The sequence below is a fragment of the Lynx rufus genome, unplaced genomic scaffold, assembly GCF_022079265.1.
Source record: "Lynx rufus isolate CCGP_SWC_20201006 ecotype Redwood Valley unplaced genomic scaffold, mLynRuf1.p SCAF_5, whole genome shotgun sequence".
In the NCBI taxonomy this organism is placed as follows: domain Eukaryota; kingdom Metazoa; phylum Chordata; class Mammalia; order Carnivora; family Felidae; genus Lynx; species Lynx rufus.
In genome coordinates, this window is record NW_025814867.1 from 124,355,949 (window position 1) to 124,370,210 (window position 14,262).

Sequence of the window (14,262 nt, forward strand, 5' to 3'; positions counted from 1 at the left end):
TCTAAAAATCTGTTTTTTTTTTATTTTTATTCCATGCACTTCTAAAAATTACTTAAGAATAAATTACAATATATTTTCTATGTATGTACATTTTTCTTTCTCTATACAAGTATATGTATTTATATATACATATATATATATATTTGAGTAACATTTTAAACACATGCAGACAGAATACTGATATTCAGCATTGCACATTGGTATGACTATAATAATATATATTTCCATATATATTAATACATAACATATAATATGTAATATATCAATATATTTTATTATATTTATATATTTTTATATATAGTATTAATTTAGATGTTCTATAAATTAGAGATAATTTAAAAGTGAAGACAACATTGCTTTGTAAATTTGCTTGGTTATTTAACCTGTACCCCATTAGTTATTTTTTTAAAGTTTTTATTTATTTATATTGAGAGAGCAAGAGAGAGCAAAAGAGAGCAGGAGAGGGGGCAGGGTAGAGAGAGGGAGGGACAGAATACTAAGCAGGTTTTTGTATGGTCAGCGCAGAGAACGACACAGGGCTCGAACTTATGAAGTGTGAGATCATGACTTAAGCCAATGATAAGAGTCAGACACTTAATCAACTGAGCCACCCAGGTGCCCCACTAAATGGTTATTTTTATAAATATCTTTTAAATTAATCCTCCTTGTACACTTTTTTTTTTTAAGGAAAAGTTTACCACGTATCACATAGTTGTAATTTTAGTAGTATAATTTGGGCAAATTGAATTATAATATTCAACATGTCTGTCTTTTCTCTTGTCTTCAACACATTCATTCATGAAACCCAGAGTTACATTCAATACCATTCTCCAGAATATGCTAACACTTCCACTGTTTTTATAAGCAATTGTTGACCACCTGAGGAGCATGTTATGTCAGTAATTCTTCAGTCCATAGGAACATTATTCTCTGGCAAGAAGCATTTCAACAGATACTCCTAGAATGAATGAACACACACACACACACACACACACACACACACACATACACACACACACACACACATTTTTAAAATTTTTTTTTATTTTTATTTTTTAACGTTTATTTATTTTTGAGACAGAGAGAGACAGAGCATGAACGGGGGAGAATCATAGAGAGAGGGAGGCACAGAATCTGAAACAGGCTCCAGGCTCTGAGCTGTCAGCACAGAGCCGGACCTGGGGCTCGAACTCACGGACTGCGAGATCATGACCTGAGCTGAAGTCGGATGCTTAACCGACTGAGCCACCCAGGTGCCCGACATTTTTTTTTAAAGATCTTTTCTATTTTACCAAACTTCCTTACATTGTTTATGTCAGTTCTAAATGACATTTTCTAAATAAAATTTGACTGCATATAGTCAGTAAGTCAATTTGGCTTTTGCACAGGTAGAGGTTTCTTTTATACACTTGTTTGTTTAGTAACATCTTTTGATGGCAGCTTCCCATAAGTCAAAGAGATAATTTGGCTTATTAAAAAATGAGCCTGCTAATATTTTATAATCTAAGAAAATGTTATAATTTTTAAAAGTATCTATTTGCCCTATAAAAACTTCATCACAATATTATCTTCATTAGCATATTCTTTTAAAGTAATTTGATATATTTTTGGAGTTTTATTTCTGACACTGTCAATATATTTAAGGTACATAATATGCAACTTGACTAGCACAGCTCTACAAATGTATATGCAGTTGTATAAATGTATTGACAGTCCTTATTTGTTTCTGATCAACAAAGTTATATAAATGAAATGAAGTAATATATAGAAACTGCTAACAAAAGCTGCTAATAATCTATCCATAGCCAACTATCTAAATATTTTTTTTTCTATTTGTTTGAATACTTCAGTCCATGGGTTTGTATGCATTTACATTTGGAAGATGCAGCCCATTCTTTTTCATAACTTGAAAGAATATTCTTACAACCTTCAATATAATTCATTGCTACAGTTTTTACAGCTATACATTCTTCAGTCATTCACTCTGCCAATAAAAGTAACATGAAGGTCAGTAGACAAGGATATAGTTCTTTGGACACATCTCTGATTACTTCCATGGCAAAGTTCTATAATTAGAATTGCTGAGTCATTGAGAATTTTTGAAAAAATTTTTTAGGCATATTGCCAAATTGCTCCTCAGAGCTTTTATACTGTTTTACACTTATACTAGCAGTGTATAAGCCTTTTAATTTGATAGTCTCAAGAGAATTCTTATACTTCAGCTGTTAGACTTACTATCCTTGAAAGATCAATCTGGCTATCTCTTTTCAGTTTGCTATATACCATATGCTATTTTGAGGTTATAAATTAAGTGATGTAAAGTCTTATCTCATCATCTAAAAATCCTTTTATCTGAATCTGAACTCATGAGAGCCAAAATCTAGGTATTGCACCTCCCCAAATGTGTGCAAAACTTAGTTCAGAAAGATTATATTCCTTATTCATTGGAACTTCTCTCAAGTTAGATTTATTTAGATTTCTTATAATCTCTTAGCTGATTACCACAACAATTTAAGGACAGCAAATAAAAAAAAAAAAACAAACAAGGTGAGGTGGCTTCTACAGGTGAGTGCTTAGGAAAAACTGAAGTAAGAAAGAAGCCTCCAAATCAGGGGCCTAAAGAAGAGATTTTACTTACCTTTTACATAATGATCACAGATAAGTATTTCAGATTTGATGACAAGCTTTGCTTTACATGTCATTGAAGTACCTGGGTTATAATTCTGTTGCTGAAAAGGAAAGAGGCAATTGGATATTTAATATTTTCTACCCTAAGTAACAATACTAATAGACTATTAGTGAGGGAAGAAATAGAACTTTTGGAAACAAGGATATTGAGGTCACTCAGTGAATGATTAAATAATCCTTTGTCAGGTGTAGAGTTTGATTTTACCCTACCTACAAGCTTATTACTTGTTACTATCTAATGGAACCTGGCAGAATGCACAGGACTCCTGGGTCAGAGACAAATGATTTTATTAGTCACAGCAGAGTAAACAGTATGAGCATCATATTTGCATTGGTTATCTTTGTTTTCAAATCCCATGGGTGACACCACACGGTCCAGATGGATGCTGCTGACACAGTTGGTTTGCATCATAGCTCAGGAACATTCATCTTGGGGAATCCATTCTTTTATAGCAAGCAATAAGCAAGCCTATTCTGTATCTTGAAGGCAGACATTATCTCATTCCTCAGGGTAGCATGCTACAAACACAACTCTGAGAAATGGCTTTTGTCAGTAACTGTCAGGGCCTTGTATTCTTGGCCTACCCAGCAAAATATGTAGGAATATTAGAGATCCACAGAGGGACTGATCCTTTCAACATACATCACACAGTAGCCTCTGAAGGCATGTGTACAAGCAATGTTCTAATGATGTTGTCTAAAGACGTGTACAAGCAGTGTTCTAAAGAATGAAAATTATGTTTAGCATGAGGAGATTCTTGATGCCAGCTACTTAAAGTTTCAAACATTCTCTCTGCCAACAGATACCTTTACAAATAATTGTGGGTTCATGATCATCCTTTGCAGGGACTGTGGAGCCATTTAACAAAAGAGAGAAAAGACAGATGGGTGGATTAGGCAAAGTGCTATTTATTGAAAACCGATTTCTAATATTTTACTTTCCCATAGCTTGTACTCAGTTGATGAGTGAGAAAAAAGTAATATGCTTTAAACATATTACAATTATATATTATACCAGAAATTCATGTGGCTCAAGGGACATATATTTTTGGGATGAACTACTACTGAAGTGGATTAATCCTATTCATTTTTTGGTGATAATGATTTGAATGATAGAAATATTTGGCTGTCATTGGCTTCAATCAGTGGACATAATAATAATGAAGGAAAAAGAATCTTGTTCGTCTAAGTTAGATATTCCTTTTCACCACTAACCTGCCCCCTCCATCATAAATCAGGGTTTATTATTTATTTATTTTTTAGTATCTGTAGGAAGTGCAGTGGTTACCTGTTAAGAGTAAGGAAGTGAGTATCAGAGGCTCTGTGTTCAGCTTTGGCTCTGCTACTCAGTGACTTTGGGACTTTTGGCAATTCAATCTCATGTAATATTTAGGTTATAAAGTTTCTCTAGAATCTAGTAAGATATGATGATGAAAGTCCTTTCTAAACTGTAAAATATTATACAAATATTTAATTTCTAATAATTATGCACACTAGACTTTTTACTATTAAAGGAGACTGAAGAATATATTCTCTCTCAATGCTAATGGTATAGCTCCTAATCTGAACAATTTTCATCATCGTATACCATCTTTTAGAAGGTTTAATTAAAAAACTTTCTTAAAAAGGTACCATTTCATTCACTTGGAAGCTCTGCTCATGTGACTCACTTTATTATCTAACCTTGTTGATCAATTCAAGGTCCTTTATTTAGTATCCTCTCTAAAAGGGTGGATTTGCATTTTACTGATTTTTTTTATTAGTGATAATAATAGTGATTCTATTGGCAAATATAGGAATGGATGTTTAAAGGGGGAAATTATTGGTTTAATATGGTAAAGCATACTTGGAATAGGGTGCAGAGGAAGTTGAAAATGGTGGAAAATATTTGCAGGGTGGTATCTGTGTGTGTGTATGTATGTATGTATGTATGTATGTATGTATATGTGCCTGTGCACAATACAAATGCTAATCAAAATCCATTTTTCTCCTTTAGCTTCTTGAAAATGTTATGATTGCTATGAAAAAGAAATGCAAGAGATGGCAATATAGCTCATTACTTTTTTTTAATACAGTAAGATTATTTCTTCTTGTTGATTAATTTATTGACAGTAGCTTCCAAATAATATTCTTGTTTTTTTTGTTTTTTTTTACTATCTATTTTATGTTTACTTTAAGCACTCTAATGGTTGGTTGGCAATGTTGGCAGTTGCCATAGAATCATAAAATATTTAAGTTGGAATCTACTTAAATAATCATATACTATAACAGATGAGATGAGAAAGTAAACTCCATGGAATTTAAACATTTTTAAGGCCACACATCAGTGTGGTAGTTTAGATTCTTAAGACCATTCCTCCTTTTCTTACTTGTAGCAGTGCTTATAAACTCTTAGGCATTATCTTAGAGCTTTCGAAGTATTTTAAAGCAATAACATCTCATTCTCTTTTTAGGTAGTTATTAGGAGTAAAAGTGGAGAGATCTTGTATCGTATTTCACCATGGGCGAAGTATGTGACTCGTGAAGGTGAAAATGTGAATTATGATTGGATACACTGGGATCCAGAACACCCATATAAAGTGAGAACAACAAATCTTTAAATAAATGCTTGTTCCAATATTTCTAGGAAAATTAATTTTTATTTTTATAACTTTTATAGTAATGTTCAACTTCTCTCTTCTCTGCCAGTTTTATATTTTACATCATAGTGTATCCGATATGCTCTACACATTATCAGAGTCCATCATCTGCAGCCAGTAGAATATAGTAGTGAGTTCTTGTTTTATCATGTGTTACTAAGGTTAGGAGAAGGGAAAAAGAAAACTAAATCTCTACATACTGACCTGTAAGGGATACTGTGTTTGTTTGTTTTTTTATTAAACCACAATTTCTGTTTCATCATGGAATCTGCAGTGAGGTAATATTTCTCATTGTCATGAGTTAGAAGCAGGATCAATGTCCTTAGGAACAAGGAATAGGGAAGATACCTCATGAATATATTATTTAGGGTTATTTTCAAGGTTTCTATGTATGTTTGAACTCACATCTCTGTCTTTTAAGTTATTGGAGCATGTTGATAAATGCTTTACATTTGATAATTATGTATGCATTTTAAGCTCTTATGTTTTCTTTAAGGCTCAATGATAAGGTGTAAGCCATTACATGATTACTCTTTTCAAACAGATCCATTAATATGGTTCTAAAAAGGAATTTACTTTTAAGAGAAAAATTTAATGGATGTAGCCAAATGCCTTTTATATGCAAAAACAGTTCCAAACTGTTTGACTGAGTTGATTCACCATTCCATTTAACATGCTAAATCAGATAGTACCATACCTGCATTTCTGATCTAATTCTTTATGTAATTTTATATTCTGTAGTTTAAGCATTCCAGACCAAAGAAGCCAAGAGGTGTAAGAATTTATGAATCTCATGTGGGAATTTCTTCCTATGAAGGAAAAATAGCTTCTTATAAACATTTTACATACAATGTACTACCAAGAATCAAAGACCTTGGTAAGTAATAACTGTGATTTTTATTCAGATAAAATTTTAATGAGTCTGTTCTCTTATTAGAAAAGCTAATTACAAGTGTCTCTTTTTTTGTGTTAAGAGATTAAATATGTAATAGAAATGCATTTTATTTTAGGCTTCTCAAATTGCCCTGTAATAGTGATAGCATAGAAAAGAGAAATGGAATAAGATAGAGCGTAAGAATTCAAGATATTATTCCAATTTCAATTTTAAGTAATGTGAACTGATGGCTTCCAAATTGTAGATAAATATGTAAGCATAATTACTTTTCTACAGGAGAGAACTTTTATCAATTTAAGTGGTCATTGATTATAGCATGTTCATTTTAGTCTGTTAGGGGAAAAAATCATATTTTTTTTTAAGGTTACTGGAACTCATTTTGTATCAGAATCTAAGTATATATAGCTCCAGTCTGGATGACTTACTTGACAGATATTTATGGTACATCTTTCTGAGATACATCGTTCTAGATGTTTGTATGTTGGACTGTAATGACATAGATTCTTGTCTTCATGGGAACAGCCAGGAGAGTTAATAGTGTACTGCTGAATTATTGATTCAGTATGCTTTAAATTTGTTATTTTTCTTTTTATAGGTAATGCCTTTTTATCATTTCACAGCATATTAGCACCTGCTCCAACAGCTAGGCAGGAAGATAAAGTACATTTAATTATTCTGCTTCTGGTAGGCAGTCTAAACTTTGGCTAGAAGAAAGGTTTGCAACTCACTGTTAAAGTTTTTAGTTGTACATTGCTGTTAATTATCTGTGATAGTGAAGTCAATTCGTGAAACCCAAATTAATTAAATGTATGAATAATTTAATATTAATTATATTTAATAGATATTATATTTAAATTGTTATATTTGGGATGTGCTGCCATTTCATACTTAGTACATTGTTTATGACCCAGATCTTGCAAAAGGTTGGACAGAACAAGGATTCTCTTCTTCTCATTTTTGTGCATAAGTTGAATAGCCCAGTAGTCAGAACATAAATGAATCGAAGAATGAGTAATGCCATAAAATTAATAATAAAAACTATAAGTTGGAGCTTGATCATAAGAATGATTTTTATTTTATAATAGAGAAACTACAAACTCTGTATTTTGTTATAAGATATATAATTGATTTATGCTATCTGAGCAGCAGTTTATACACATATTTCTATCATGATGGAAATATGATAAAGTGAATGAGGTTGTTTTCATAATGAAAAAGCCAGGAATAATAACTTCTCAGCAGATTATGAAGTATAGTTTATGTTACTCTTTAACCATGAATCTCTAATTCGGAATGTGACATTGCAGTTGTTCCAAAATTAATTATGTACTGAAATATGTACATGAGAAGCTATATTGACATTAATTGGCCTTTGAGGACAGAGTATTTTCTATGTATATTAGAGAAATGTAGCTTTCAAACCAGTCAAATCATATTTGAAAATTTTGCCAAATTTGAAGATGCAAAAAATATTTCATTTAGTTATAATTTTAAAAATCACAAATTTCTTCTTCTTTGATTATTGGCTTATATTAAAAACACATTAGTAAATACTTTTAAGGTTCTGTGTGGCTATGCGTGCACACATACAACTTTGGAGCAATTGTATAGGTAGAAGAATTAATGCTGGCTTTGTAATAGCTACCTAGTGGAAACATGGATTTACTGGGTATCTTATGTTACATGGTAGAAATAATTGAAATATAAAGAAAAAGGTAAAATAAAAAGTATATGGCATGCAACTGGTTACTTTTATTTAGCTTTCATAATCTTCACTGTGAATATTATAAGTGCAACTGAAGTTTAGCATATGTAGATTGCCATCTTTAATATTCTAAAGTCAAATTAAGAGTATATTTGCATATCATTTATTACTTGTTAAAATGAAGACATTTCAAATAACTAGAGTACCACTCTCAAGAACTAACTGTCCAATTTTGTATTAGAAGGTCAGACAAGTCAAAGATGTTAAAGAAGTAGAACTTTTCAAAGTGATCAAATCCTTTGTATGTAAATGATCGTATGTAAAATTTAATGTCCTTAGAACAAAGATGCTGTGTGTGTGTATATTTCTTTTTCATTTATTTTTTTTTAATATTGCTTTTAATTTCTACTTGATCTTTGCCTATATAGGATACAACTGCATTCAGATGATGGCAATCATGGAGCATGCTTACTATGCCAGTTTTGGTTACCAGATCACAAGCTTCTTTGCAGCTTCAAGGTAAAATGAAAGTCTCAATTATAACCATTTTTATTTGAGAAAAATAAAAAAATAAATAAATAAAAGTAATTTTTACATTTTATGTGATATTGTTTTGTAATCTATTTGGGGGTTAACAGTTTATCATTTTTTTTTTTTTAACTACAATCATAGACTCTCTTTTCATCAAGCCTTATTGGCTAGCCATGATTCAACATTGCTTTTCATGAAATGATTTTTGTTAAAAAGTATCCAGTTAACATACTGAAATTGTCATGCATTTGGAGGCCCAAGTCTTAATCAGAAAATCATGCCTCCTGGAAGTCATTATTGCCAGAGCTCACATCCTTTACTGGAAAGAGATTGGCTCATGTAGGAACATTACTGAGAAGGCTCTTGGTAGGACATATTACTGCCCACAGAAGGATTGTCCTTCTTTCTGGGCTTAAATCCAAAGAATGTGGATCTCTGGGCAGAAAGACAACAAAGAGTCCTATGTAATTGAAGAGGTATTGACCTGAACATGTCCAACATTGTCTCCATCTCATGGAACTTACACTGTTGTGGCATATAGACATCAATCCAATAATCATACATATTGGTTTAATATAGACATCAATAATCATACATACTGATTTCTATCTGTAATAAAAGCTAGGAAGAAAATGACAGGGTACTATAAGAGCCTAGAATGAGGGGTCTGATCAGTTTAGATTAGATCTGAACTGATGTTGAGACTGACATATAAAACATAAGTAAGAGTGAACTGGGGGAGGAGTAAAGTAGGAATAAGGAGATAGTTTTTCTGGCATAGAGAAAAAATACTGATACTTTTACCTGTTTCACTATATATTCTCTAATATAGTGAATAAATTACCTGTATTTGTGATCTCTAAATCTTTCATTCCTCTCCTTTCTTGAACTCATTCCGAGTAGGCTTTTCTCCTCTTCATTGAAATTGCTTTTGTCAAGTATACTGATGACCTCCACACTGTTAAGTCCAATGATCAGCTATTATCCCACTTGAACTGTCAGCATTTGGCACAATTAATTACTTGTACCTTGTTAGGACATTTTTCTTTCCTTGGTTTTCAGGAAACTATTATTCTCCTGTGTGTGTATTTCCTATCTCTTTACTGCTTTTTTTTTTTTTTTTTTAATTTGCTTTGCTTTTTTCTGACCACTAAATATTGGACCTCCCAGGGTTCAGCCCTTGGTTCCATTCTCTTCTGTATATGTATGATGTACGTTGAGGGTCTCATCAAGGCTCATCCATTCTTATGCCTTAAATATACTTTACATTATACTGGACTCTTCCCTTTCTGTACCTGCCTATACTCAGCTATCATAAAACCTAACCACCTGTAACTTCAAAATATATCCTAAATCTGATTTCTTCAATTGCTACCATCCTGTTCCAAGTTGCCATTATCTATAACCTGGATTATTTCAATAGCCTTTTAACTTGTCACTCTGTTTCCTCTTGTTCTTCCATCCCTTCCCTAGCCTTCTTTCCTCCATATACATGGGCTACTTTCTGCATGGTGACCTGACTAACCACTTTAAAATAAAAGTCAGATCATGTCCCTCTCTTGCTCAAAACCCACTAACAATTCCCTATCTCTTTCAGTGCAAAAGTCAAAGGCCTTATATTGGTCCATAAGACCCCATGTGTTCTGGGTCTTGGTGGACCCTCGGGTCTCATCTCTTTCTGGATCATTACACTCTGGCTACACTAGCCTATTTGCTATTCTTCCAGTGTTCCTAGCTTATTAGCTTAACTCTGTCCCCAGTACCCTTTATGTCTGGATATCCTATCTTTTAGATATTCACACACCTTGCTCCTTACTTCTTTCAGGTCTTCCCTTGAACATTGCCTTCTTCATGAAACTTTCACTGATAACCCTGTTTAGAATAGCATACCTGCCCTTTCCACCAGTGGCTTTGTTCATTTTTTCTTTAGAGAAGTTAATGCTATCTGACATCCCCCATGTTTTGCTTATTTATTTGTAGTCCTCCAATCCTCCAACTAGAATATAAATTCCATAAGGGCAGTGATATTTATTTTGTTCACTGCTGAATCTCAGAGCATAGACAATTTCGTGACACATGGTAGATGGCTTAATAAGTATTTGTTGAAAAAACAAATGAATGAAAGAGATTTTAAGGCTATTTATTTACTGAGCATGCTGTTCATTGAGTAGAAAAAAAGGCTGGGATAAGGAGAGAAAGGGGTAAAGTGTCCTAAATCTAAAGTTATTGGAAGGAGCCAAATTAGGCAGTGCAGTAGGTCCTGATAATGTCCACAGTCTTCATCCTAAGCACAATGGGAGTATAAGTATGACTTCAGGTAGAGGATGAAGTGATCACATTTTCATTTTTTAAAGATAGTTCTTGCTGCCCAATGTAGTTGACTACCAGGAGACCTGTGATATACTAAGCGCTGTACTGCATCATGGGAAACCAGATAGTAAGAGCCTCTGCCCTCAAGGGACATATGATGTAGTGAGGAAGTGAGATAATAAATAATTACAAGGGTGATTGGGTGATTATTTACTTAAAGAGTAAAGTTGATGCTATGGAAGGCCAATATTGAGATTTTACATAGGTTAAGAAAAGCCTTCCCTCTTAGAGGAGTGATTTTTGTTTTCTTTTTCATGCAGACTAGAAAGCTGCTATTAACACAAACACGTGTGCCTTTGAGCTACCCATATTTTCTGCTTGGGTGGTGACAGACATGGCCCATCCTCTTGGCTTTCTGGCACCTGAAGGCATTCCAGTTTGGGAATAAGTAGGTACAAGAGGGATGACCTCACCCAAGATACCAAGGACATTGAAAGAAATACTCCAAGAGACTGCATTCCAAGCATACATACTCACAGGAATGGCCAGGTTTATGAACAGAGATTACCATGCTCCCCAGGCAAAATAGCCTTGGAAAAGAAAGTCAGAAACTCTGAGTTTAGAGAAACAGAGTTTACTACCTACTGGGGCGCCTGGGTGGCTCAGTCGGTTAAGCATCGGACTTCAGCTCAGCTCTTGATCTCATGGTTTGTGGGTTCAAGCCCTGCATCAGGCTCTGTGCTGACAGCTCAGAGCCTGGGGCCTGCTTCAGATTCTGTGTCTCCCTCTCTCTTCGCCCCTCCCTCACTCATGCTCTGTCTCTCAAAGATAAATAAACACTTAAAAATAATTTACTACCTACTAACTCAAAATGTGAATTTTCATTGGGATATGAATCTATGTCTAATAGCTGGATTTTAATTATTTTTTATGGAATGCCTTAAAATTTGTTTAGTAAGAAATACTATTCCACTTTGACTTGTACCCAAGTATTATGTCACAGTGCGTTTTCATATTTAAAGTACCTAGTACTGCACTGGTAAAACAAATGATACACAGTAAATGGTTCTTTGATTTAAATATGATATGATTTTGTTTCTGCTTTATTCTTTAGCCGTTATGGAACGCCTGAAGAGCTGAAAGAACTGGTTGACACAGCTCACTCAATGGGTATTACAGTCCTCTTAGATGTGGTGCATAGCCATGCTTCAAAAAATTCAGAAGATGGATTGAATATGTTTGATGGAACAGATTCCTGTTATTTTCATTCTGGACCTAGAGGGAATCATGATCTTTGGGACAGTCGATTGTTTATCTACTCCAGGTAGGTACATGTAATATGGAAATGTTTTTACTGAAAAAATATTTCAAGGAATATTGTTAAATTCATTGTGTGTATAGTCTTTCACTGGTATACAACTCGTTAAGCTGATTTTTAAAAATTATGTAAGGAATGTTTACCATACATATAGACTTTCCTTGTTTTGAATAGCCCATGCATTTGTGGTAAGTTTCATTAAATTTCAGTTTTACCAATCTTAGGCCACTTAAAATATATTGGTTATATGGTCACTTAAAATGATTTATATGAATAATTCTTTAATATCTAAAATAATACTTTATGAAGTTGAATTAACTGTAGCAAGTCTCCTTTTAGTTGAAATATATATTGTATAAAATAAGCAATTTTTTAAAATGTTACTTCATATTTTGCTATCTTAATAATATTGCCATATTCCTGATCACAGCTAAATTAACATAACTTTAATAACAAGTAACATTTATTAGTATGTAATGTATCAGGTATGATGCCAAGTGTTTTAGCTATATTAGCTACATATTTTCCTTATTCTGTGTAACAACTCTACTTACAACTGGTAGGTTCTATTGTTAACATCATGTTACATAAAGGTAAGCTAAAGTTTATTGTTGAAACAGTTAAGATTAAACACATCTCTGACTTCTTTTACCGTTTAAACAGAAGGGTGTTTTAGGTGATTAAATCTAGATAGCTTAATAGGGCAAAATATTTTAAAATATCAAAAATACTCTTTATCCATTATTGATTATCAGTGAAAATATAATGAAAATATGCTGTCAGGAATATAAAAAGTAGCAGAGTATCAACATATAACTAACTTTTTACAATACATATTTTTGAAAGAATTTAACGAATTTTCTTTTGAATGCTGCATTATACATAAACATACATGTATCTGGATGTTTATGTATCTGGATGTATCTTGCTGTAGCAAGTACTTTGACAAAATGATGGTTTCTAATTTTTCAACATAAATTAGATGACTTTCATATGGAGGAAATTGTTTTGCTTTGCTCTTTCCTGAATGTTATACATTGTTTTATATTTCGTAACTGTATAGGAATCACTCATGCCAGATGAAGGAGCATAACATATTAGAAAAGACACAAGAGGTAGAAGTGGGTGGCAGGGTTCCAGGCCTAGTTTTGGTCTGGAACAAATCAATTAATCATTCTGGTTCTCGGGTTTTTCATTATAAGAGGAAGCAGAGTTTGGGGGCTAATACAATTCCCTTTGTAAAGGTATTTTGTATCTGTGTCACCTTTTTGAACATTGCTTTTCATACTATGGATGTATAACAAGTAAAAAGGACTGAACCCATGCTAATTCTGTGATATAACTCCACTATTGAGAAAATCTTGTAAAAATAGTTTGTGGGCAAGAGATATAATTAATTGTACTCTCTGGTTCATATCTGGATGCATGAGTTGACTCTGTACTATAGAACTGTGCCTTATGAAAGAAATGCATTAAAAAGTTAAATTTTTGTGTTATGACACAATTCTTCTGTAGAACTATGTCTTTAAAGAAAAAACTTCAGATGGATTTTTTAAATGTTACAAAAACGATTATTTATTTTATTAAAATATTTATTATAGTGTATTTTTCTATACCTGGAGCTCCCATGGTCCATTAAAAGCCATCCAGTTTTCTAAAGAAAAGAGATTATACATAACTTTTTTTAAGAAACATTTCTATTATAGAAATTAAGACATATTTAACATTTTATTTAATACTTGTTTTATTATGGAACTATTAACTTTCTCAGGTGCTTGCTTTTGGTAAATAATATATAGCATGATTCTGGCTTATAATTTTTAATATGACTAATTCTTTTGGCTACATTATGTCGTAGAGGCTTAGTACTTTGTAAATATAGTTCCATGTAAAATGCATTTTATTATTCTATATGTTGTTCTGTTTGACAATACTGTACCTACATTTTCCAATTTAAGAGAGCTAGTATTTTCTATATAGGTTAATACTATCGGTTATGACATCATTATACAATATAGATAAAACCCTACAAAGCCAATTTAAACAAGTTAAATCACCAAATTTAAACAAATAATTTTTTAATACTTAGATTGCTCAATGTACAAAATAGTAAAGATTCTAGGGCTCTTTGAATTATTTTCTCACTACTGTATACAATTGATTAAAAACTTTATTG

The 14,262-nt window shown here is 32.6% G+C and overlaps 1 protein-coding gene across 2 annotated transcripts in view; it reads left to right on the forward strand.

Moving 5' to 3' along the window:
* The window catches only part of GBE1 (1,4-alpha-glucan branching enzyme 1), a 267,247-nt gene that overhangs the window by 122,694 nt on the left and 130,291 nt on the right, over positions 1-14,262 (forward strand). For both annotated transcript variants that reach the window (XM_047099391.1, XM_047099389.1), the window contains exons 4-7: positions 5,142-5,267; positions 6,069-6,204; positions 8,356-8,446; positions 11,883-12,092. In XM_047099391.1, the coding sequence (XP_046955347.1) occupies positions 5,142-5,267; positions 6,069-6,204; positions 8,356-8,446; positions 11,883-12,092 (563 nt within the window). The remainder of the gene's footprint in view (positions 1-5,141; positions 5,268-6,068; positions 6,205-8,355; positions 8,447-11,882; positions 12,093-14,262) is intronic.